Source organism: Emys orbicularis, chromosome 4, assembly GCF_028017835.1.
Source record: "Emys orbicularis isolate rEmyOrb1 chromosome 4, rEmyOrb1.hap1, whole genome shotgun sequence".
NCBI classification, from domain to species: Eukaryota; Metazoa; Chordata; order Testudines; family Emydidae; genus Emys; species Emys orbicularis.
In genome coordinates, this window is record NC_088686.1 from 151,660,255 (window position 1) to 151,684,321 (window position 24,067).

Genomic DNA, 24,067 nt, shown 5'->3' on the forward strand with positions numbered 1-24,067 from the left:
CCCCTCTTGCCCCACCCTCCACATTTGCAATCAATCCCAGAGAAACTCCTTCGCTTGTTTCAGAGTGGTAACCGTGTTCGTCTGTAGCAGCAAAAAGAACGAGGAGTATTTGTGGCACCTTAGAGACTAACAAATTTATTTGGGCATAAGTTTTTGTGGGCTAAAACCCACGAAAGCTTATGCCCAAATAAATGTTAGTCTCTAAGGTGCCACAAGTACTCCTCGTTCCTTAGCTTGTGATTAGCTTTGCCATGAGGTTCATTGCCTTGAACAGTGGCTTCCTATTGTTTCCAGCTATCACTACACAAAATGATATTTAATTGCTGCATTCCTTTGGCCTGAAAGACAGGTGCTTAGCACAGCCATTGGCTTTAACCAGGTCTATGACTTTCTATAGATCAAAGACACGTTTGTTGAAAGCCACCAACACCTTCCAGGGTAACAACATGGACACAAAAGGAGACACCCCAGGGAAGGCGCCCACGGGTAGCGACACAGGCAAGATGGACTCCACAGCTGCTGGGTGAGGGGCCGAGTGCCTAGAGACACCAAGCTTTGTGGGTCACCACAGCTGTCAGGGAGGTGTGGTGCACAGCCGAGTGGGTGAACTAGCGGGTTTAAGGCTTGGGGCAGCCGGACCCCTGCCCCCCACAAAGGGGACCCAGGCCAAGCCCTGTTGGCTGCAGCAGGGTTAGGGCCTAGGAGGGGAGTGGCAGTGCTGGGCTCTTGTGCTAAGCGACCAGTCCCTGCCCCTCAGAGCATCTCACTGGGGAGAGCACCCAATGGCAGAGTCTCCTCCCAACCAAACCAACACACAGCACGGCCCAGCCTCACACTGACAGCAGGGAGCCATGGGCCACAGGCCAGTAGGATCACACCTGTGTGGGACGCTGATGGGAGGATAAATCAGTACTCTGACCACCAGACCCCACTGCCCTTCCCAAGCCAGGAAAGAACACAGGAGCCCCAGCCTGCAGCCCTCCCCCACTCTAACCACTAGACCCCACCCCACAAGTTGGGCTACAGCCCAGGAGTCCTGTCTCACAGCACAGTGCTCTAACCCAGCAGACCTGCCTGCCCCCTGCTCTAACCACCAGACCCCACTCCCCTCCCAGAGCAGGGATAGAACCCAGGAGTCCTGGCTCCCAGCCCCTCCCACTTCTCTAACCCACCAGACCCCTCTCCCCTCCCAGAGCAGGGATAGAACCCAGGAATCCTGGCTCCCAGCCCCTCCCACTTCTCTAACCCACCAAACCCCTCTCCCCTCCCAGAGCAGGGGTAGAACCCAGGAGTCCTGGCTCCCAGCCCCTCCCACTTCTCTATCCCACCAGACCCCTCTCCCCTCCCAGAGCAGGGATGGAACCCAGGAGTCCTGGCACCCAGCCCTGCACTGCTGGGCGCTGGCGGCTCTAGGTCTCTGCCCTGGGGGGGGCGGAGCCGTGGCCGCATCATCGGGCAGGAAATCACAGCGAGTGAAGGGCCACAACATGATCCCTCCCCTGGCTCAGCCCGGCTCCAGCCCCGGCCCAGCCAATCACCGTCCGCCTCTCGAGGTCCGCTGCCCAATCACCATCCGCGTAACGGGAAGGGGGCGGGGCTGTGCCAATCACAAAACAGCAGCGATTGTTACCTGGCCCGGAGGGGATCAGGTACTGTGGGCGCGGCCTGCTGCAGGAGCAGGGTGATCAGGCAGTTAGGCCGGGGCTTGCTCCATGGGGCAGAAGAGGGTTGTGGGATGGTGTCCAAGTCGGGGCTACTCCCCAGTTCCTGATTTCACTGTAATTCCCACCCATTTGAGCCCCTCTGGGGCTGGACCACTCCCTTCCCCATCTGCACCCCCTTCCTCCCCCCCACTGCCTGTGCTCCCCCATAGGGGTGAGGGTTGGGGACTGTGGAGATGGGTGTGGTCAGAGGCTCAGATGGGATGGGGCTGCAGGGGGAGGGTGGGTTAAGGGCGGAGATACCTTGGGGATGGGCAGAGGCTGCAGGGGAAGAGGGGTTAGATGCTCAGAGCCTATGGGGAGGAGCAGGGGGGACAGGGGAGGGAGGCTAGGGGCTCAGACACTGTGGGGATGGGCAGGGGCTGCAGGGAGATGGGGGTTAGGGGCTCAGAGGTGGGGGATGCAGGGGGAAGGATCGGAGGCTGTGGAGATGGGTGGGGGTCAGTGGCTGTGTGGATGGAGAGCGGGGGTTGGGGCTAGGACTCCGGGTCCCCCCAGCACAGGCTGACTTGCCCCCTCCCCCAGCATGAACCCCTATGTGGGTTTGGTGAGCAGCCTGCGCACTGCCTGGCTCACGGGGAAAACGCGCACTGCTGAGCACCGGGTCTCCCAGCTGGAGGCGCTGCGCCGCTTCCTGGATGACAAGAAGCAGCCCATCCTGGATGCCATGGCCTCGGACATGCGCAAGGTGAGCCGGATGGGGCTGAGCCCAGAGCCCAGTGCAGGGCAAGGGGGGCAGGTCTCCCTGTAGGGCAGGGTTGGGGGGGAATGGGAGTCTCCCTGGGGATCCCCCACAGCACAGAGAGCAGGGGGCACACTGGGGTCTCGTCTGCCCAGGTTCCTGGCCCACCCTCCTCCCCGCAGGAGTGGAGGACTGTGGGTCGTGCGCTAAGCGAGGTGATTGCGGCGCGTGGTCCCCTCTCTCCTCCTCTGGGGGTGGGTCTGTGTCTGTGCAGGTGGGGGTGTTTTGGTAGGGCCTAATTAAATGTCCTTACTGCCCAGGGTTCTGTTAGCAAAGGCCAGTGGGAGCAGCGCCTGCCCTTGGACGGGGAAGGCTGGGACGACCCTTAGTTCCCGGGACAGTTTGTTCCCTGGGCTGTGACCGGCCCCCAAGGAGACTCTGTCTCCTGCACAGATGAGATCTGCCTGGTGGCAGAGAGTCCCCCTGGCCCAAGGAGTGGAGTTGTTGACCCCGGTCCCCATCCCAGGTCTTTAGGCTCTGTTAGATGCGCCGGGCCCAGGCCATGGAGCGCTGAGATGCGCCAGATCCAGCCCTGGTCTCTCTAGTCCATGGGGCGCCAGTGCCGGGCGAGAGGACAGGGTGAGGGGCTCCTGGCAGCCTGTGGCGCTGAGGAGACGCACTGTGGTGACCTGCACCTACTGGCGTTTCCTGTGGGCGGGACGGCTCTGTGCCCAGGCCTGTCGTGTTGCTGTGGGCCAGCTGGGAGGTGACAAAGTCGAGGAGATCCGAGGCCAGTGATCGCCCGCCGAGATGGGTCAGCATCTCTCGGCCGCCCGGAGCTGGCAGAAGGCCTCATGCACCCAGGCGGCTGCGTGAGAGTCTGGAGTTGGTGAGGAGTCCAGGTGCCTCTGGCCCGGGGACCGCACTGACCCATGGGGGGACCCTTTGCCAGGGGAGATGGCACTGCGTCTGCCCCCACCCCAGTGAGCTTCCCCCAGCTGGTCCTATCCCTGCCCCACGCCACCCTCGGGGTCTGTAGTGGTGGATGGGCAGAGCTGTGTGTCCCAGGCCATGGTGGTATCATGGTCTGTGCCCCAGTCTTTAAACAGTTGCTCGGAGGAGCCCTTCAGTGCGCCAGCCCCCCTTCCCCCAGAGATCCCACTCCTCCTCCAGGGCTGGCCACGTGGCCTCACTGCTTCCGAGATGGAGCCTCTGGGCTCCTGCCCTCCTGCTTCACACTGAGAGCTCTGCCCGGTGCCTCCTGCTCGGAGCCTTTTACCCCTCAGGGATCGATGCCTGTCTGTCAGGATCTGCGGCGACTCCAGGCAGCCCTTTCCAAACCAGGTTACCTGTGTCACCTGGAATCCAGGGTCGGCAAGGCAGCAAAGTGTAAGCGGGGGGGAAGGGGGCGTAGGGTAGAGCTTGCACTGGTGGAAGCCAGAGAGCCAGCCCCTAACCCTGTAGCCCCTGTGCTATGCCCTGATCCTCTGAGCTCCAGCTCCACTCGCTCTCCCCTCATCTGTGCTTCTGTTTCCCAGCAGCAGTCGCAAGCCCAGGCCGTTAACGCTGTCCTCCCTGCTGCCTCCCTCAGGAGCCCAGCCTGCATCGGCCTCCCTGCTGCTCAGGGTTAAGGGCCCACTGGCTGGGCATCTGTTATCTCCTCCGGGGCCTCCGTTCCCAGGGGCAGGCTCCGTTCAGTTCACCAGAGCAATTCTGCTCTCCAGCCAGCCGGCTATGGGATTCAGGCACCTCCAGTGCCTGGCAGTAGGATGCACGGAGGCACGCAGCATCCGGATCGAAGTAGTACCAGAATGGGCATGGCCGGGGTGGGGGATGAAGCTAATGCTGCTCTGTGCCCCCAGCCCCCCTTCGAGGTGGAGCTCTCCGAGATTATCATGGTCAAGAACGAGGTCAACTACGCACTCAACAACCTGTCCAGCTGGATGAAGGACGAGAGCGTGGACAAGAGCCTGGTAAGGGGGAGACGCATCCTCGGGGCTGAGTGGGGACGTGCTCCCCCCAAGTGAAATGGGGGGAGAAACACACCCCCAGGCCTAGGCCTGTGGCGTCCGGAAACAAGCACCCAAGGCTGAGCCGGGACCTGCCCCCATGGCCGAGCCAGGGCTCCTGTCCCTACGGCCCAGTTCACTTCCCCGCCCCCCAGGACCTGGGACCCGCTCCCCCCAGCTCCTGACGCTGAGGCTTCCCCTTCAGGTGACTCAGCTGGACACGGCCTTCATCCGGAAGGAGCCCTATGGAGTGGTGCTGATCATCGGGCCCTGGAACTACCCCTTGCAACTCATCCTGGTGCCCCTGGTCGGGGCCATCGCGGCCGGTGAGTCAGGGAGTAGGGACACTTCCCCCCCCACAGCCCGGAACCTGCTTCAGGCAGAGCTCCCACCCCCAGCATGGTCCCTACTGTGATGGGTTCTCCCCGGGGTGCCACCTGGAACTGGGGTATCACTGAGCCGCCCGTGACCCACCAGCCTGGGCTCCCTCTCACACTGTGCTGCTGTGACAAACCACAAAGCCCTCCAGCCTTCACTTTCACCAGCATTCACACAGGTAGGGACACACCCAGCTGCAATGACACGCAGGTTCTTTAGAATCATAGAATATCAGGGTTGGAAGGGACCACAGGAGGTCATCTAGTCCCACCCCCTGCTCAAAGCAGGGCCAATCCCCAAATGGCCCCTCAAGGATTGAAGTCACAACCCCGGGTTTAGCAGGCCAATGCTCAAACCACTGAGCAATCCCTCCCCCTCTAACCACCAGCTTCCCAGCCTGGGACCACAGAGCAGTACTGTCCTGCCCTGGTCAAATCTCGCCAGTATATGGGTTTAATACCCGTCCGCCTCTCCCTTAATGTGAAGAGAGCAATGCACAGTTGTAGTAACCAAGCAGAGATTTTCCCCAAGCACTCCAGTCAAAGTTCATGGGTTTAGATTAAAACAAAAACAAGCTTATTAACTACAAACAATAGATTTTAAGTGATTACAAGGGCTAGCAAACAGATCAAAGCAGATTACCTAGTAAATACAGAACGCAAACTAAGCTTAGTATACTAAATAGATTGGATATGAATTAGCAGATTCTCACCCTGAGAAATGATACAATCAGGTTGCAGATTCTTAAGGCACAACCTGCACTTGCTTTACAGCTTGGAATCCCCAGGTCTTTCAGACCCAGGCTAGAAATCTCTTTAGCCTGGGTCCAGCACTTCCCCCAGTTCAGTCTTTGTTCCTCGGGTGTTTCCAGGAGTCTTCTTGTGTGGGGAGTGAAGAACCCCAGATGATGTTACTCTCCTGCCTTATATAGCTTTAGCGTATGGCGGGAACCCTTTGTTCCCGCAGCTTGGTTCTCAAACCAGTTTGTGGAAAAATACTGACCTCCCAAGATGGAGTAGCACAGTCACATGTCCTTGTAGTGTCACAGCAGCCATTACTCACAGGCTGTCTGGAGCGTTCTAAGGGAGGCTCCCCAGGTGGGGGATAAGCTTCTCCTGTGGCCTGTTGTTTTTCCTAATGGCCCATTGCCCTGAACAGGCCCTTCCCCACCGCTATCTAGACTAAAAGCATCTTGTCTAGTGGGCGTTACCCAGGTGTAATTACATTTGAAGTATAGATACATAGTCAGGATTTATAACTTCAGATATATGCATAGAAATAGGATAATCATATTCAGCAAATCATAACCTTCCCAGTGACACCTGACATGACCCATCTTGCATAAAATGCGTCATCATTATGCCATAATCATATCATCATAATATCACTGTGAGAATATGGGGTGCAGTGTCACACCCACATGCTCTGGGGCAGGGCTCCCGACCCACAACCTCCCCCAGCCCCAAATGAGGCTCCTGGGCTGTTCCCCAGGGACACCTCCCTGCAGTGCCCCCCGGTGGTGGGTCGGAGTGCTGCGGTGAGGCCCCGGGGAGGGGAGGTGTCTGTGCTGCGCAGTGACATCCCGCCTGCCCCCCCAGGGAACTGTGTCATCATCAAACCCTCCGAGATCAGCAGCAGCACCGAGAAGCTCGTGGCTGAGACGCTGCCCAGCTACCTGGACAAGGTAAGGAGCTGCCCCCTCCCCTGGCACCACGCCCATCTCCTGTTCCCAAGGCGCTGAGCCAATTCTGCAGGCCTAGCACCATGCCCAGCCCCCTACCCCGTGCCGAGCTGCCCCCATGCCCCAGCCCCCCACACCCAGCTAGCCTCTGTGCCTCCCAAGTATCTCGACCTCTGCATCCCTACACCCACTGAGCTGCTCCCCAGTGCCCCCTTCCCCCCAACGCCCCGTCAGTGCCGGTAGCCAGAGTGACGGGGACAGGGCCACAGGGAGCAGAGAGGGGAACAGTACAGCAATGGGCAGGGGTGGGGCAGAGTAAAGTGGGCAGGATGAGGATCACCCCACACACCCTCCCCTCTCCGATTGCAGGACTGTTTTGCTGTGGTGACCGGGGGCCCCGCGGAGATGACAAAGCTGCTGGAAAACAAGTTTGACTACATCTTCTTCACTGGTATGTCCCAAGTGACCCAGCACCCCCCTCCCCCATGGTCCCCTCTCCCCTTCCACACCAGAGGGCACCGTCCAGCCCCCCCGGCCTTCCCTCTCCCAGGGGGCTGCCCCCAGAGACCATTGCCACGGTGCACACTCAGGGCCCGGCCAGTGGCCCTGGTCCCTCGGCGTTGTCCTGACTGGGCCAGGAGGGGGCTCTCCGGGACTGGGATCCCAGCTGAGTGACTCTCTGAGCCCTGAGGCCCCTGAAGATGGGGGCTGGGAGTGACTGGAGCCCCCAGCCAGATGCAGGGTCCTTCCCCCTCCTGGGCGAGGCCGGGGCTGCCTGCATCCCAAGGCCCCTGGCGCCCCAGGCCGGGTGGAAGAGTGGCGGGTCTCTGCCCTGACGCTTCTTCCCGACCCCCCGCAGGCAGCCCCCAAGTGGGCAAGATCGTGATGGCAGCTGCGGCCAAGCACCTGACGCCGCTGACGCTGGAGCTGGGGGGCAAGAACCCCTGCTACGTGGCCGACGAGAGCAACCTGCAGAACGTGGCCAACCGGCTGGTCTGGGGGCGCTGCTTCAACGCGGGGCAGACCTGCATCGCGCCCGACTACGTGCTGTGCAGCGCGGAGACGCAGGAGAAGCTGCTGCCCGCCCTGCACCACGCCATCACCCAGTTCTTCGGCCCCGAGCCCCGAGAGTCGCCCGACTTCGCCCGCATCATCAGTGACAAGCAGTTCCAGCGCATCCGGGCCCTGCTGGGCAGCGGGCGCGTGGCCATCGGGGGGCAGACGGACGAGAGGGAGCGCTACATCGGTGAGGGCCCCGCCCCCAGGGCACAGAGATCCAGGGGACCCATCCATGCCAGGGTGTGGGGGCTCAGGGGGACCCATCCATGCCAGGGTGTGGGGGCTCAGGGGACCCATTCACGTCAGGGCACGGGGGCCTTGGGCTGAGGATAAAGGCAGGGCAGGGGGAGCCCCGATGGTGGAGAAATGAGCGCTGGGAGCACTGGTGGCAGGGCAGGGTCTGTGGGGAGCTCCAGTGGCAGGGCAGGGCTGGATGGGGGCTGCCATGTGCCCCTGTGCAGTGAGTGATGCCCCCCCTCCCCACAGCCCCCACGGTGCTGGCGGACGTGCAGCCGTCGGAGCCTGCCATGCAGGAGGAGATCTTCGGGCCCGTCCTGCCCATCGTCACCGTGCCCAACGTGGACGAAGCCATCGCCTTCATCAACAGCCGGGAGCGGCCGCTGGCCGTGTACGTCTTCGCCTCCGACAGCAAGGTGCGGGGCAGGGATCTAGGGCGAGTTCTGGCTGAGGACTCACGCCCGAGGCCAGGGCTCCTTGCTGGAACTGGCCTTTCACCCATTCACTGCTGGGGCAGTGCGACCCACCACCCTGGGGCCAGCCTCCACAGGAGGACGGCTCTGCTTGGCTCCCCGCACTCCGCCCGGGCCTGCTCACCCCTCCCGGACGGAAGCAGCTGTGTGGGAGGGGCTCCAGGCCATCTGATGTGGCAGCACTGGGGTAGCTGCGGGTGGGCATCAGGCACAAATTGGGGCTCCCTCACTCCCCATCTCTGCTTCCCCCTAGCTGGTGCGCCGGGTGCTGGAGCGGACGAGCAGCGGCGGTTTTGGTGCCAACGACCCCATAATGCAGATGACGCTAATCTCGCTGCCCTTCGGTGGGATTGGTACGTCTGGGCTCCCAGCCAACCCCTGTTCCCTGCCCCCCAGCCTGGGGCTGAGCCCCTGAGGGGGCACGTGGCTGGGTCCCGTGACTGAGCCATGCTGTGTGGGCAGGGCCCAGTGGGCTGGGATCGTACCGTGGGCGGGGGGAGGGGCGCGGCTGGGTCCCATGACTGAACTGCGCTGTGTGGGCAGGGCCCAGTGGGCTGGGATCGTACAGGGGGAGGGGGCGCGGCTGGGTCCCGTGACTGAACCGCGCTGTGTGGGCAGGGCCCAGTGGGCTGGGATCATACAGGGGGAGGGGGCGCGGCTGGGCCCTGCCCTGTGCCCGTATCCGAGCTGTGCTCTGTTTCTAGGGAACAGCGGCCTGGGCTTGTACCACGGCAAGTTCAGCTTTGACACCTTCTCTCACCACCGCGCCTGCCTCCTGCGCAGCATGGGCCTGGAGCCCATGAACTCCCTGCGCTATCCACCCTACAGCGAGCGCAAAATGGGGCTGGTGCTCGCCACCTTCAGGATCAAGCGCACGGGCACCTGCACCCTGCTATGACGGGCGACCCGGCCCAGCCACCCAGCATCACACAACCCACGTGTTGCCTGACGGCCATGCGGGGGAGAAGCAGCTGGCTTGAGCCCCCCAGCTGACCTAGGAAATCTGACCTCCCTCCCACAGATTAAAGACACTCTCCAGCCTTCCTCTTTCCCCCACTGACGATGGAAGAAAATGATCTGGAATATTTAAGGCTTAATGTCCTAACACAGCGTTTCTCAAACTGGGGTCCGCCGGCCCCGCTGATCAACTTCTCTCCCTTCCTACCAGTGCCTCCTGCACGCCGGGGAACAGCTGTTCACTGGGGTGCAGGAGATGCTGGGAGGGAGGGGGAGGAGAGGGGATGGGGTGCACTCGGGGAAGGGGGCAGAAGGAGGCGGGGAAGACGAGGGGCAGGGGCGAGAAGAGTTGGGGTGGGGCCTTGGGGGAAGGGGTGGAGCCTAGGGCTGAGCGGGGGACTTGGGGGTCTTCAAAAAAATTGAAATCTAAATGGGGGTCCTCAGGTTGCTAATGTTTGAAGCCTGCTGTCCTAACAGATAAAGCACAGGGTATTAGTTGGTGTCTGCTACAGCTACCAAATCACACTAGGGCTAGCCCCCCTGCCCCACCTCTTTTGGCTGAGGCCACAGCCCCGCTTGCTGGTCTCAGCCCCGCTGTAGCCCTAGCTAGGATGGGGGGGAGCCAGAGAACTCTGCCCCTCCCCCTGTGGCCCCGGCTACACAAGGTTTGAGGAGGCTTAGCCTCTATTACGCACTGCCCATGCACTAGGGAATAGGATGACCAGAGCCTTATACATCTTAATGTGTAGGGAAAACACTGCATGATCATGGGGGACTTTAATTTGAGTGCCATATGCTGGAGGTGTCATGCTGTCAGCACTGAAACACCCTTGGAATTTCGAAACGTTATAGATGACAAGTTCCTCCCTCAAAAAGTGTTTCTGCCAACATGGGGGAAATTCTTTATTAGCTCTAGTCCTAACTGATAAAGAGGAACTGATAACAGAACTGAAAATGAATGGGGCTTAGGTATAAGTGATCATGACTTGATCACATCTGTGATGTGCAAACAGAATAAAGTCTGGACCCGTAATATATAATACATGCTGCTTTAAAGGGGTCTCTCAGGCTGGATTGGATAAGACTCATTTCTGTTCAAGAGCAGGTAACAGTCAGGGATCTCTCACAGACACCTTCCTCTTACCCTGGAAGGACAAACTGATGTATGTTTACCCTCTGGTGCTGCTACTTTCCAAAGTGCTGCTCAAAAATCAAGAAGGATTGTGCTTGCATGATCCTTATAGCACTGGCTTGGCCTCGTCAGCATTGGTTCTCTACTCTGCTGACCCTGTCCGCCAGTCCTCCCTTGACACCACCTCCAGAACTAGACCTGATCTCACAAGAGCAGGGTTGCCTGCTGCATCCCAACCTGGCGGCTCTTCATCACGCGCTATGGACACTTCATGGTTGACGCCACAGGAGGCCGATTGTTCAGAGAACACACAGAACATTCTCCTAAATAGCAGAAAGCTTTCTGCCTAGATACATTTACCTGTTAAGGTGGAAGTGGTTCTCCTCGTGGTCTCAGAATAAAAACGTGTTCTGGACTGTTTGTTCCACCTGGAACAACAAGGCCTGGCTGTTAGTTCTGTCAGAGCTCACTAGCCGCTATCTCTGCTTTCCAGCCTCAAAGTGCAGGTCGCTCAGGATTGTCCAATTGCATGTAAGTTAGGTACTTAAAGGGTCTGGATAGACTCTCTCCACAGGTGGCAGATTTAATCCTTCCTTGGAATTTAAATCTACTGTTATCAGGGTCGAGGGGTCCACCCTTTGAACGAATGGCTGCCTGCTCTTGACTTCATCTTTCCACGAAAGGGGTGTTTGGGGTAGCAATTACCTCTGCGAGAAGAGCGGGGGAGTATAAGCCTTGGTAGCTGACCCCCCTTACCGTACCATTTAGGCTGAGAGGAGAGTTCTAATTAAGGGAAGCTCACCTGTGGTGGAACAGGAGCGGCGTCTATAAAACCAGGCGGCTGGTGGCAGAAAGAGGCTGCAGGGAGGAGAGCTGCAGTCGCTGTCCCTGGGATAAGGAAGAGAAAGGGGCATTGGCCCCAAGAGGAAGGGTCTGTCTAGTAGACCAGGAGGACATAGGGGTTTAGCTAGGGTGGACAATGCGAGCCTGGGATAGGCAAGGGAGGGAGTAGTCTAGGGGTGAGGCAGGAAGGTTTGGGGTAGTTGCTGGAGATAGGATCCCTGGACCAGAACCCAGAGTAGAGGGTGGGCCTGGGTTCCCCTACAGCCCCTGAAGGAGGGGCATGATCCGGGCAGTGATCGTGAAGACCGTCTGGGAAGGTTCATCCCAGTCCCTGAGGGGGTGTGGCTCAGCCAGGGGTGTGCCTGGGACGCTGTGGAGGACTTTGTAGAACCTCGGAAGGGGAGGACCATTGTGTACTTGGCTGGAGGACTCCTGAGGAGCAAGAGAGGGGCCCCAGAGCAAGACAGGCCAAGGAACAGCAAGAAGAGGGTGTCCGGCTGAAAGAGCTACGCCCCAGAGCAGCCAGCAGGGGGTGCCCCTAGCAGTGACTGGCAAACCCCATGACAGCAGCAGAACTGGACACAGGATTCCAGCAGCAGTCACACCAGTGCCGAATATACAGGTAAAATCATCTTTCTCCTACTCCAGATTCCCGTTGATGCATTCCCGGATCCCATTAGCCCTTTTGGCTGCGGCCTTGCCCTGGGAGCTCGTGTTCAGCTGCTTATCCATCACCCCCCCCAAGTCTTTCACAGAGTCACTGCTTCCCAGGGTAGAGTCCCCCATCCCGTAGGTGTGGCCGATAGTCCGTGTTCCTAGATGTAGACATTTCTGTTTAGCCATATTCAAATGAATCTGGTTTGCTAGTGACCTGTCATCTTCATTCTATTTACCACTTCCCTAATCTTTGCATCATCTGCAAACTTTTATCAGCAATGATTTTGTTTTCTTCCAGGTTGTTGATAACAATGTTAAATAGCACAGGGCCAAAAACTGAACCCTGGGTGACCCCCCCACTAGAAACACACTCGTTCAATGACGTTTTCCCATTTATAATTACATTTTGAGATATGGCACTTAGCCAGTTTTTAATCCATTTAGTGTGTGACATGTTAATTTTGTATTATGCTAGCTTTTAATCAAAATGTGATACCAAGTGAAATGCCTTACAGAAGTCTATTACATCAATACTATTACCTTTATCCGCTAAACTTGTAATCTCATAAAAAAGATATTAGGTTGGTTTGACAGGATCTATTTTGCATAACCCCATGTTGACGGGCAGTTATTACATTGCCCTCTTTTTATTCTTTATTAATTTGTTCCTGTATCAGCTGCTTCGTTATCTTGTCCAGGATTGATGTCAGACTGACAGGCCTATAATTACCCAGGTTATCCCGTTTAATTATTGGCACAACATTCACTTTCTTCCAGTCTTCTGGGGCATCCCCAATTTTCTGAGATGTATTGAACATCATTAATGGTCCAGCAGTTCCTCAGCCAGCTCTTTTAAAACTCTTGGATGGAAGTTATCCAGGCCTGCTGATTTAAAAATGTCTCATTTTGGTAGCTGCTGTTTTAAATCCTGCTGAGATACTAGTGGAATGGAAAGAGTCATCATCATATTTTACAACTACATCATACAGCTTTCTCCCAAATACAGAACTGAAATATTTATTGAACACGTTTATTTCTGGCATTATTATTGACCATTCTATTTCCATCTAGTAATGGACCGATACCATGTTATGATTCTTTTTGTGTCTAGTATATTTTTAAAATGCAGGGCCGGTGCAACCACTAGGCGGCCGCCTAGGGCGCCTAGTGGTTGGGGGCACCTAAAAGCCTGCTCAGACGAGGAAGTGGAGTGGAGATGAGCTGGGTGGGGGGGTGCGGGGAAGGCCGCCCACAGTAACGGGGGGGGGGGCGCGCACAGGGGAACCGCTCCCCGCCCCAGATCACCTCCACTCTGCCTCCTCCGCTGAGCACACAGCCCCCGCTCTAATTCCCCTCCAATCGGCGCCGCAAGCCTGGGAGGGGAGGAGAATTAGAACGACACCGGCGAGCTCAGCGGAGGAGGCGGAGCAGAAGTGAGCTGGGGCGGGCTCCCCGGGCGGGGTTAGCTTCCGTGGGGGGGGGGGCTCCCCGGGTGGGGTTAGCTGCCGCGGGGGCGGTCCTCTGGTGGGGGAGGGCGTGGTTAGCTGCCGCGGGGGGGCGGGGGCGGGATTAGCTGGGGGGCGGGGTGTGGCGCAACGTGGCAGTTTCACCTAGGGCGCGAAACTTCCTTGCACCGGCCCTGTTAAAACGTATTGTCCTTAACTCTGCTGGCAACAGATTTTTCCTTGGGTCCTCTTGCTTCCCTTATCATCTAGGGGTTATAGTTGACCACAAGCTAAATTTGAGTCAACAGTGTGATGCTGTTGCAAAAAAAGCAAACATGATTCTGGGATGTATTAACAGGTGTGTTGTGAGCAAGACACGAGAAGTCATTCTTCCGCTCTACTCTGCGCTGGTTAGGCCTCACCTGGAGTATTGTGTCCAGTTCTGGGCACCGCATTTCAAGAAAGATGTGGAGAAATTGGAGAGGGTCCAGAGAAGAGCAAAAGAATGATTAAAAGTCTTGAGAACATGACCTATGAAGGAAGGCTGAAAGAATTGGGTTTGTTTAGTTTGGAAAAGAGAAGACTGAGAGGGGACATGATAGCAGTTTTCAGGTATCTAAAAGGGTGTCATAAGGAGGGGGGAGAAAACTTGTTCACCTTAGCCTCTAAGGATAGAACAAGAAGCAATGGGCTTAAACTGCAGCAAGGGAGGTTTAGGTTGGACATTAGGAAAAAGTTCCTAACTGTCAGGGTGGTTAAACACTGGAATAAACTGCCTAGGGAGGTTGTGGAATCTCCATCTCTGGAGATATTTAAGAGTAGGTTAGATAAATGTCTATCAGGGATGGTCTAGACAGTATTTGGTCCTGCCATGAGGGCAGGGGACTGGACTCGAGGACCTCTCGAGGTCCCTTCCAGTCCTTGAATCTATGAATCAATTTTCTACTATTCCTAGCTTCTGATTTCTATCCAATACTATCAACCTGCCTTGTCTTCCATTTCTTATATATATATTTTCTATTACTGACTTTACTTCCCTCTCAGTTAGGTTGGTTTTTTAGCCAGTGTGGTCTTTCTTCTTGATTGTGACTTCTTTGGGTATCTAGTGAAATGTTTTTAAACAATTCCTAAATCTCATTCCAAATGGTTTTTAATTGGGGGACAAGGACTGGGGTGTGGTTGTGGCTAGGCAAGGCAGGATGGGTGAGGCAATGGGGGTTGTCTGGCTGGGTGGAAGGGGATGGGTGAGGTGATGGGGGCTGTTTTTAGCTGGGCAGGGGGGGTGGGTGAGGCACTTTGTGTCCTCATCTATGGAGCACAGTCATGGCCCCACTGGACATTACCACTGCGCATGGGAGCACGTGCCCAGCTAAAGTGGCATTTCCTGGCCCAGCGGCTGTAGGAGCAGTCCCTGGCGGGTCAGTCCCTGTTCTTCTCACTGGGCCAATTCCACAAGTGAGATGAAAAGGAAACTGGAACAACACAAACTCCTTCATGTGCAATAAAAAGGGAGAGGGGTTCCTAAGCTGCCTTTGAACCTGGGCCCCTGAGCCCCAGCTATGAGCACAGAGGCTGCGGGGGGCAGCCACAGCAGAGGCTCAGGGACGTGGGTTTTGTTTTGGCCCCGAGGAGGTGGGTGTGGCCGAGGGGCTAAGTCTGCGCATACGCAGACAGCGATGTGGCACGGTCAGTCTGCACTGCAGGGTTCAGCCACCCAGTCTGTGCCTCTGGGCACCTGGGGGCTACTCCCAGCTCTGCCACGAGGAACCCTGGTTTGCCACTGGCCCTGCTAAGGAATTCCCTCCACATCCCCACTCCCCAGAGAGCCCACAGCCAGCTCTCAGGGGCTTCCCCCCGAGTGCCCGGCCCCAGAGGCACTGAGCTGTGGCCACAGGGAAGAACCGAGGGATGGGGCCCTTGGAGCTGGCTTGGGCCACTTGCCGTGAAGGACTCAAAAATTAACTCACACCTTGACTTTAGCCCACTGGGGCCACCCACAGCCCCCTCTTATCCCAGCCTTGGGCTCCCCCCACAGCTCTTCCAATAGCCCTCAATCCTGACCCTCAGCCCCCTGCTGTCCCAGCCCTGGGCTCCTCCTACCCCCAGCTGTGCCAGTGCCCATCAATGCTGACCCACAGACCCCTGCTGTCCCAGCCCTGCCTCCCTTGCTAGTGCCCCTCAATCCCAACCTGCAGGGTTCCCCATCTTTCATTCTCCCACAAGCTGCTCCTTGGCAGCAGGGAGAAGATGGGGGTGGGGGGCAGACCCTGGCCGATCTGTCTGCTGTGCCTAGTCCCCTCTCTGGGAGCCTCACCCCAGCCCCGTCCATGCTGCCCGCTGAGCCAGAGCCAGGGAGGGCGAAGGACCTGCAGGACCAGGCCAGGCAGGCGAGTTCAACACCGAGTCTTTACTAAACCAAAATCTACGCAGGGCAAAGCACAGAGCAGGGGGCACAGGCAGCGATGGGCGAATGAGGCTAAGCCAGCACAGCTGAGGCAGGAGTGATTCCCTGAGAGGAGGCTGGGTCGCAGGCTGCCCCTTCGGCTCCAGGACACCTGCGCCCCCCCCCCCCCCTCCAGCACGCAATGGGAGGATGGCACTGCCCTTCCTGGGCAACACAGCAGCAGCCTGTGGGGGCACCAGTGTGGGAGGGCACCCCTGGGATTACAGGGCCCACATGTCTCCCTGGCTTGGGGGGGGGGGGTCATTCCTGGGCAGCCCCCATGGCATTTCCCCCCTCCCAGCATCTGTCTCTGTGGGGGATGTGGGGTGGGGGAAGCTCTCTCCCCACCACCCAAGCAGCTGGAGATGGGGAAGCAAGAGGCTGGGCTGGGACGGGCAGGAGCTCCCAGGGATGGGATGGAGGAAGCGGTGCCCCTCTCCCCAGGAAGATGAAGGAGTCGGATGAAGAGTATTTAACCCCCTTTGGAGGGGGCCTCCTAAGGTCAGCCAGGCCTTCTCCCCCAAGGCCGTCAGGCAGCCAGTGGGTTGTGTGGTGCTGGGTGGTTGGGCTGGGCTGGGCCGACCCTCCCGTCACAGCAGGGTGCAGGTGCCCTTGCGCTTGATCTCGAAGGCAGATGTCACCAGCCCCATTTTGCGCTCGCTGTAGGGTGGATAGCGCAGGGCGTTCATGGGCTCCAGGCCCATGCTGCGCAGGAGACAGGCGCGGTGGTGAGAGAAGGTGTCGAAGCTGAACTTGCCGTGGTACGAGCCCAGGCCGCTGTTCCCTAGAAACAGAGCACAGCTTGGATACGGGCCCAGGGCAGGGCCCAGCCGTGCCCACCCCCACGGTACGATCCCAGCCCACTGGGCCCTGCCCACACAGCGCAGTTCAGTCACGGGGCCCAGCCGCGCCCACCCCCACAGTACGATCCCAGCCCACTGGGCCCTGCCCACACAGCACGGCTCAGTCACGGGGCCCAGCCGCGCCCCTCCCCCCGCCCATGGTACGATCCCAGCCCATTGGGCCCTGCCCACACAGCGCGGTTCAGTCACGGGGGCCCAGCTGCACCCCCACACCCCCACAGTACGATCCCAGCCCACTGGGCCCTGCCCACGCAGCGCAGTTCAGTCACAGGGCCCAGCCGCGCCCACCCCCACGGTACGATCCCAGCCCACTGGGCCCTGCCCACACAGCACGGCTCAGTCACGGGGGCCCAGCTGCACCCCCACACCCCCACGGTACGATCCCAGCCCACTGGGCCCTGCCCACACAGCGCAGTTCAGTCACGGGGCCCAGCCGCGCCCACCCCCACGGTACGATCCCAGCCCACTGGGCCCTGCCCACACAGCACGGCTCAGTCACGGGGGCCCAGCTGCACCCCCACACCCCCACGGTACGATCCCAGCCCACTGGGCCCTGCCCACACAGCGCAGTTCAGTCACGGGGCCCAGCCGCGCCCACCCCCACGGTACGATCCCAGCCCACTGGGCCCTGCCCACAGAGCACGGCTCAGTCACGGGGGCCCAGCTGCACCCCCACACCCCCACGGTACGATCCCAGCCCACTGGGCCCTGCCCACACAGCACGGCTCAACCTTGGGCATGGGGCCCAGCCACGCACCCTCCCATGATGGATCCCAGCCCCCAGGGCTCTGCCCACAGAGCGAAACTCAGCCATGGCATAGCTGCAGGCTCTAGTGACACTGGAGGAGACGCAGCCGAGCAGCAGGTCCCTGGGCCGCTCCGTGCGGTCCCAGTGTCCCCAGCTGAGGCCCAGTGTGTGCACTATGCCCTGGGCAGAGATGCTAGGCCCTGCTCCCAGCCCATGTCTCTGCAGGCAGCTGGGTCAGCGGTGGGAGGCCACACGCTCTTCTAGGACTGCGCCGCTGCAGGGCTCCGGGCTGCAATGGTTGGAGCTGGTTAGAGCCAGGCCCCGACGTTCCAGGAGCTCCATGGCAGACAGGCCCCTTCCCCGGGCTGTGTAACTAGTGGCTCCCAGGGGCTCGGTCCCCGCCTGGGGGGCAGGGAACGGGTTGGCTGGGGGCCCAGACGTACCAATCCCACCGAAGGGCAGCGAGATTAGCGTCGTTTGCATCATGGCGTCGTTGGCACCAAAACCGCCACTGCTCGTCTGCTCCAGCACCTGACGCACCAGCTGGGGGGAAGCAGAGATGGGGGGTGAGGGAGCCCCATTCCCATCTGATACCCAACTGCAGCTCCCCCAAGTGCCACCCCATCAGCTGACCCGGAGCCCCTCCCACACAGCTGCTTCCCTCCGGGAGGGGCGACCAGGCCCAGGTGGGGTGTGGGACACTGGGGCAGTCTCTCCAATTCCTATCCAGCCCAGCCATGTTCTCCAGCCCGTCCTCTGCTCCCCCTTGCCCTCACGGTTACGTCACTGCCCAGGCAGGTGCGGGAGTTCAACCCTCGCCTTGTAACAGCCACGCTTCTCCCCAGGTCTCCCACCAGGGCGGTGCACTGCATGTTCACCCAGGACAGTCAGACCGACACAGAATCGAGGGGGCTGCAGGCACACAGGGTGACTCTGCGGCTGGGGCCCTGTGCTGACCCCTGAAGGGCCCCAGTTCTGTCCTCACGGCTGACAGAGATCTAGGCTGGTTTCATGCTGGTCGTACAGTCTCACAGTGCCACCCGCGTCTGGATGCTCTCACTCCGCTTCACAGGGGTGCAGCTTCGGCCTCTTCCCAATCTACTGGAATGAAGCCCAGCGCATCTGCTCCCGAACCCACCCAAGAGTGTTCACACGGGGGGCGGCTGCCCTGGGGTGCAAAGCAGAGCCGTTCTCCTGCGGCGACTAGCCGCAGGGTGGGGGGTCGCCTGCAAACGCTGCCCCCTCCTGGCCCAGCAGTGAATGGGTGAAAGGCTGGTTCCAGCACGGAGCCTGCCCTGGGTCCGGGCGTGAGTCCTCAGCCAGAACTCGCCCTAGATCCCTGCCCCGCACCTTGCTGTCGGAAGCGAAGACGTACACGGCCAGCGGCCGCTCCCGGCTGTTGATGAAGGCGATGGCTTCGTCCACGTTGGGCACGGTGACGATGGGCAGGACGGGCCCAAAGATCTCCTCCTGCATGGCAGGCTCCGACGGCTGCACGTCCGCCAGCACCGTGGGGGCTGTGGGGAGGGGGGGCATCACTCACTGCACAGGGGCACATGGCAGCCCTGATCCGCCATGGGTCTGCCCCCATCCAGCCCTGCCCTGCCACTGGAACTCCCCCCAGGCCCTGCCCTGCCACCAGTGCTCCCAGCGCTCATTTCTCTACCATTGGGGCTCCCCCTGCCCTGCCTGGATCCCTGGATACTCAGCCCAGAGCCCCACGCCGTGGCATGGGTCCCCCAGAGCCCTGGGGGCGGGGCCCTCACCGATGTAGCACTCCCTTTCGTCCGTCTGCCCCCCGATGGCCACGCGCCCGCTGCCCAGCAGGGCCCGGATGCGCTGGAACTGCTTGTCACTGATGATGCGGGCGAAGTCGGGCGACTCCCGGGGCTCGGGGCCGAAGAACTGGGTGATGGCGTGGCGCAGGGCGGGCAGCAGCTTCTCCTGCGTCTCCGCGCTGCACAGCACGTAGTCGGGCGCGATACAGGTCTGCCCCGCGTTGAAGCAGCGCCCCCAGACCAGCCGGTTGGCCACGTTCTGCAGGTTGCTCTCGTCGGCCACGTAGCAGGGGTTCTTGCCCCCCAGCTCCAGCGTCAGCGGCGTCAGGTGCTTGGCCGCAGCTGCCATCACGATCTTGCCCACTCGGGGGCTACCTGCGGGGGTGGGGAGACGCGTCAGGGCAGAGACCCGCCACTCTTCCACCCAGCCTCGCCCAGGAGGGGGAAGGACCCTGCATCTGGCTGGGGGCTCCAGTCACTCCCAGCCCCCATCTTCAGGGGCCTCAGGGCCCAGAGAGTCACTTAGCTGGGATCCCAGCCCCGGAGAGCTCCCTTCTGGCTCAGTCAGGACAACGCCGAGGCCCTGGGTGTGCACCCTGGCAATGGTCTCTGGGGGCATCCCCCTGGGAGAGGGAAGGCAGAGGACGTGTGTAGGGGGGGCTGGACGGTGTCCCTTGGAGTGGAAGGGGAGGGGACCATGGAGAGGGGAAGGGGCTGGGTCACTTGCGACATACCAGTGAAGAAGATGTAGTCGAACTTGTTCTCCAGCAGCTGGGTGGTCTCCGCAGGGCCCCCGGTCACCACAGCAAAGCAGTCCTGTAATTGGAGAGGGGAGGGTGTGTGAGGTGATCCTCATCCTGCCCACTTTACTCTGCCCCACCCCAGTGGTCGAGATATTGGGGAGGCACAGAGGCTAGCTGGGTGTGGGGGGCTGGGGCATGGGGGCAGCTCGGCACGGGGTAGGGGGCTGGGCATGGTGCTAGGCCTGCAGAAGTGGCTCAGCGCCTTGGGAACAGGAGATGGGCGTGGTGCCGGGGAGGGGGCAGCTCCTTACCTTGTCCAGGTAGCTGGGCAGCGTCTCAGCCACGAGCTTCTCGGTGCTGCTGCTGATCTCGGAGGGTTTGATGATGACACAGTTCCCTGGGGGGGCAGGCGGGATGTCACTGCGCAGCACAGACACCTCCCCTCCCCGGGGCCTCGCCGCAGCACCTCGACCCATCACCGGGGGGCACTGCAGGGAGGTGTCCCTGGGGAACGCCCCAGGAGCCTCATTTGGGGCTGGGGGAGGTTGTGGGTCGGGAGCCCTGCCCCAGAGCATGTGGGGCCCATGCTGGGGGTGGGACCTCTGCCTGGGGCAGGTTCCAGGCTTGGGGGGTTTAGGTCCCTGACTCACCAGCAGCGATGGCCCCGATCAGGGGCACCAGGATGAGGTTCAAGGGGTAGTTCCAGGGCCCGATGATCAGCACCACTCCATACGGCTCCTTCTGGATGAAGGCCGTGTCCAGCTGAGTCACCTGCGGGGGAGGCCTCGGCATCAGGAGCTGGGGGGAGCGGGTCCCAGGTCCTGGGGTGGGTGTGGGGGACTGAACTCGGCCGTGGGGAGAGGAGCCCTAGCTCGGACGTGGGGGCATGTCCCGGCTCAGCCCTGGATACTTGTTCCCGCCTGCCCCAGACCTCCACCTGGGGGGGGTGTTTCCTCCCCCATCCCCGCAGCTCACCCCAGCGGGGTTCCCCTGCCCACTCAGCCCCGGGGGGCGCGTCTCCCCTTACCAGGTTCTTCTCCACAAACTCGTCCTTCATCCAGCAGGACAGGTTGTTGAGTGCGTAGTTGACCTCGTTCTTGACCAGGATGATCTCGGAGAGCTCCACCTCCAAGGGGGGCTGGGGGCATACAGCAGCGTTAGCTTCAACCCCTGCCCATCACCTTTGTCACCTCCCAGCTGGGCCCCAGCAACACGACAGGTCTGGGCACGGAGCCGTCCCGCCCACAGGAAACGCCAGTAGGTGCAGGTCACCACAGTGCGTCTCCTCAGCGCCACAGGCTGCCAGGAGCCCCTCACCCTGTCCTCTCACCCAGCACTGGCACCCCATGGACTAGAGAGACCAGGGCTGGATCCGGCGCATCTCAGCGCTCCATGGCCTGGGCCTGGCACATCTAACAGAGCCTAAAGCCCTGGGATGGGGACCGGGGTCAACAGCTCCACTCCTTGGGTCACGGGGACTCTCTGCCACCAGGCAGATCTCATCTGTGCAGGAGACAGAGTCTCCTTGGGGGCCGGTCACAGCCCAGGGAACAAACTGTCCCGGGAACTAAGGGTCGTCCCAGCCTTCCCCCTCCAAGGGCAGGCACTGCTCCCACTGGCCTTTGCTGACAGAACCCAGAACAGCAAGGACATTTAACTAGACCCTACCAAAACACCCCCACCTGCACAGACACAGACCCGCCCCCAGGGAAGGAGAGAGGGGACCACGCACCACAGTCACCTCGCTTAGCGCATGACCCACAGTCCTCCACTCCTGCGGGGAGGAGGGTGGGCCAGGAACCTGGGCAGACGAGACCCCAGTGTGCCTCCTGCTCTCTGTGCTGTGGGGGATCCCCAGGGAGACTCCCATTCCCCCCAAACCCTGCCCTACAGGGAGACCTGCCCCCCCTTGCCCTGCGCTGGGCTCTGGGCTCAGCCCCATCCGGCTCACCTTGCGCATGTCTGAGGCCATGGCATCCAGGATGGGCTGCTTCTTGGCATCCAGGAAGCGGCCCAGCGCCTCCAGCTGGGAGACCCGGTGCTCAGCGGCGCGCGTCTTCCCCGTGAGCCAGGCAGCATGCAGGCTGCTCACCAAACCCACATAGGGGTTCATGCTGGAGGGAGGGGGTGGGTTAGCCTCTTCCAGGGGGACCCAGAGCCCCCCCCCCATCCCCAGCTCTCCATCCACTCAGCCGCTGATCCCCACACACCTCCACGGCCACTGATCCTTTCCCCTGCCCATCCCCACAGCCTCTGAGCCCCCAATCCCCTTCCCCTGCATCCCCTGCCCATCCCCACAGCCTCTGAGACCCTAGCCCCTCTCCCCCTGCAGCTGGGGGAGCACAGGCAGTGGGGGGGGGAAGGGGGTGCAGATGGGGAAGGGAGTGGTCCAGCCCCAGAGGGGCTCAAATGGGTGGGAATTACAGTGAAATCAGGGACTGGGGAGTAGCCCCGACTTGGACACCATCCCACAACCCTCTTCTGCCCCCTACCGCCCCATGGAGCAAGCCCCGGCCTCACTGCCTGATCACCCTGTCCCTGCAACAGGCCCCGCCCCACTACCTGTTAGCCCCGCCCCCTGCAGTGGGCATCACCCTCGGTACCTGATCCCCTCCGTACCAGATACCAGTCGCGGGTGTTTTGATTGGCACAACCCCGCCCCCTTCCCATTATGCTGCTGAAGATTGGGCACCGGTCCTCTGGCGGAGGACGGTGATTGTCTGGGGCTGGGCTGAGCCAGGGGAGGGCAGAGACCTAGAGCCACCAGCGCTTGGAGCCAGGACTCCTGGGTTGTATCCCTGCTCTGGGAGGGGAGTGGGGTCTGGTCTGGTGGTTAGAGCAGGGGGCAGGCAGGGCTCTTCGGTTCTATCACTGGATTAAGCGGGGTGCTCTAAGCCAGGACTCCTAGGTTCTACCCCAACTTGGGGAGGGGGGTCTGGTGGTTAGAGGCGGGGTGGGCCTGGGGGCTAGGGCTCCTGTGTTCTTTCCTGGCTTGGGGAGGGCAGTGAGGTCTGGTGATTAGAGTGGGGGGCAGCTGGGAGCGAGGACATCTGGGTTCTATCCCAGCTCTGCCCTGCAGTTGTTCAGAGTTACTGATTTATCCTCCCATCAGCGTCCCACACAGGTGTGACCCTACTGGCCTGTGGCCCATGGCTCCCTGCTGTCAGTGTGAGGCTGGGCCGTGCTGTGTGTTGGTTTGGTTGGGAGGAGACTCTGCCATTGGGTGCTCTCCCCAGTGAGATGCTCTGAGGGGCAGGGACTGGTCGCTTAGCACAAGAGCCCAGCACTGCCACTCCCCTCCTAGGCCCTAACCCTGCTGCAGCCAACAGGGCTTGGCCTGGGTCCCCTTTGTGGGGGGCGGGGGTCCAGCTGCCCCAAGCCTTAAACCCGCTAGTTCACCCACTCGGCTGTGCACCACACCTCCCTGACAGCTGTGGTGACCCACAAAGCTTGGTGTCTCTAGGCACTCGGCCCCTCACCCAGCAGCTGTGGAGTCCATCTTGCCTGTGTCGCTACCCGTGGGCGCCTTCCCTGGGGTGTCTCCTTTTGTGTCCATGTTGTTACCCTGGAAGGTGTTGGTGGCTTTCAACAAACGTGTCTTTGATCTATAGAAAGTCATAGACCTGGTTAAAGCCAATGGCTGTGCTAAGCACCTGTCTTTCAGGCCAAAGGAATGCAGCAATTAAATATCATTTTGTGTAGTGATAGCTGGAAACAATAGGAAGCCACTGTTCAAGGCAATGAACCTCATGGCAAAGCTAATCACAAGCTAAGGAACGAGGAGTACTTGTGGCACCTTAGAGACTAACATTTATTTGGGCATAAGCTTTCGTGGGCTAAAACCCACAAAACCCACAAAAACTTATGCCCAAATAAATTTGTTAGTCTCTAAGGTGCCACAAATACTCCTCATTCTTTTTGCTGCTACTGACTAACACGGTTACCCCTCTGAAACAAGCGAAGGAGTTTCTCTGGGATTGATTGCAAATGTGGAGGGTGGGGCAAGAGGGGGAAACTGATTGGTTGTGAGTGAAATAGCAGCCATGCAGCGAGAGATGCAGCAGAGAGCAGGGCCCTGGAGGAAGCAGAGACCAGGCTGCCTTTGGGAGCAGCAGACTTGGACGTCTGAGCAAGGGACCTGCCTCCTGTTTGTTCCTGCTGGGCGCAGGGGACCGGACTCTGCCTGCGTTCTCTCCCTGCCTGGAGGGTGCAGGAGCA

General features: G+C 60.2%; 2 protein-coding genes across 2 annotated transcripts; one reads left to right on the forward strand and one right to left on the reverse strand.

Moving 5' to 3' along the window:
* Positions 1-446: 446 nt before the first annotated feature.
* Positions 447-9,138, forward strand: LOC135877605 (aldehyde dehydrogenase family 3 member B1-like). Its single transcript, XM_065403102.1, has 10 exons — positions 447-523; positions 2,247-2,409; positions 4,266-4,376; positions 4,618-4,738; positions 6,389-6,474; positions 6,841-6,922; positions 7,331-7,717; positions 8,017-8,183; positions 8,494-8,593; positions 8,945-9,138. The coding sequence occupies exons 1-10, from the start codon at positions 447-449 to the stop codon at positions 9,136-9,138; spliced, it is 1,488 nt and encodes a 495-aa protein (XP_065259174.1).
* A 7,169-nt stretch (positions 9,139-16,307) lies between these two features.
* LOC135877617 (aldehyde dehydrogenase family 3 member B1-like) lies at positions 16,308-23,405 on the reverse strand. Its single transcript, XM_065403121.1, has 10 exons — positions 23,329-23,405; positions 21,801-21,963; positions 20,877-20,987; positions 20,500-20,620; positions 20,161-20,246; positions 19,841-19,922; positions 19,095-19,481; positions 18,679-18,845; positions 17,772-17,871; positions 16,308-16,501 (listed from the first exon to the last, which is right to left on the reverse strand). The coding sequence occupies exons 1-10, from the start codon at positions 23,403-23,405 to the stop codon at positions 16,308-16,310; spliced, it is 1,488 nt and encodes a 495-aa protein (XP_065259193.1).
* Between the last annotated feature and the right edge of the window lie 662 nt (positions 23,406-24,067).

Coding starts and splice junctions, on each gene's coding strand:
- LOC135877605 (XM_065403102.1), top strand. CDS start 447: ATGGACACAAAAGGAGACACCCCAGGGAAGGCGCCCACGGGTAGCGAC. Junction 524..2,246: donor ATGGACTCCACAGCTGCTGG/GTGAGGGGCCGA, acceptor CCCCTCCCCCAG/CATGAACCCCTATGTGGGTT. Junction 4,377..4,617: donor AGAGCGTGGACAAGAGCCTG/GTAAGGGGGAGA, acceptor CTTCCCCTTCAG/GTGACTCAGCTGGACACGGC.
- LOC135877617 (XM_065403121.1), bottom strand. CDS start 23,405: ATGGACACAAAAGGAGACACCCCAGGGAAGGCGCCCACGGGTAGCGAC. Junction 19,482..19,840: donor CGACTACATCTTCTTCACTG/GTATGTCGCAAG, acceptor CCACCCCCGCAG/GTAGCCCCCGAGTGGGCAAG. Junction 18,846..19,094: donor CGAAAGGGAGTGCTACATCG/GTGAGGGCCCCG, acceptor CCCTCCCCACAG/CCCCCACGGTGCTGGCGGAC.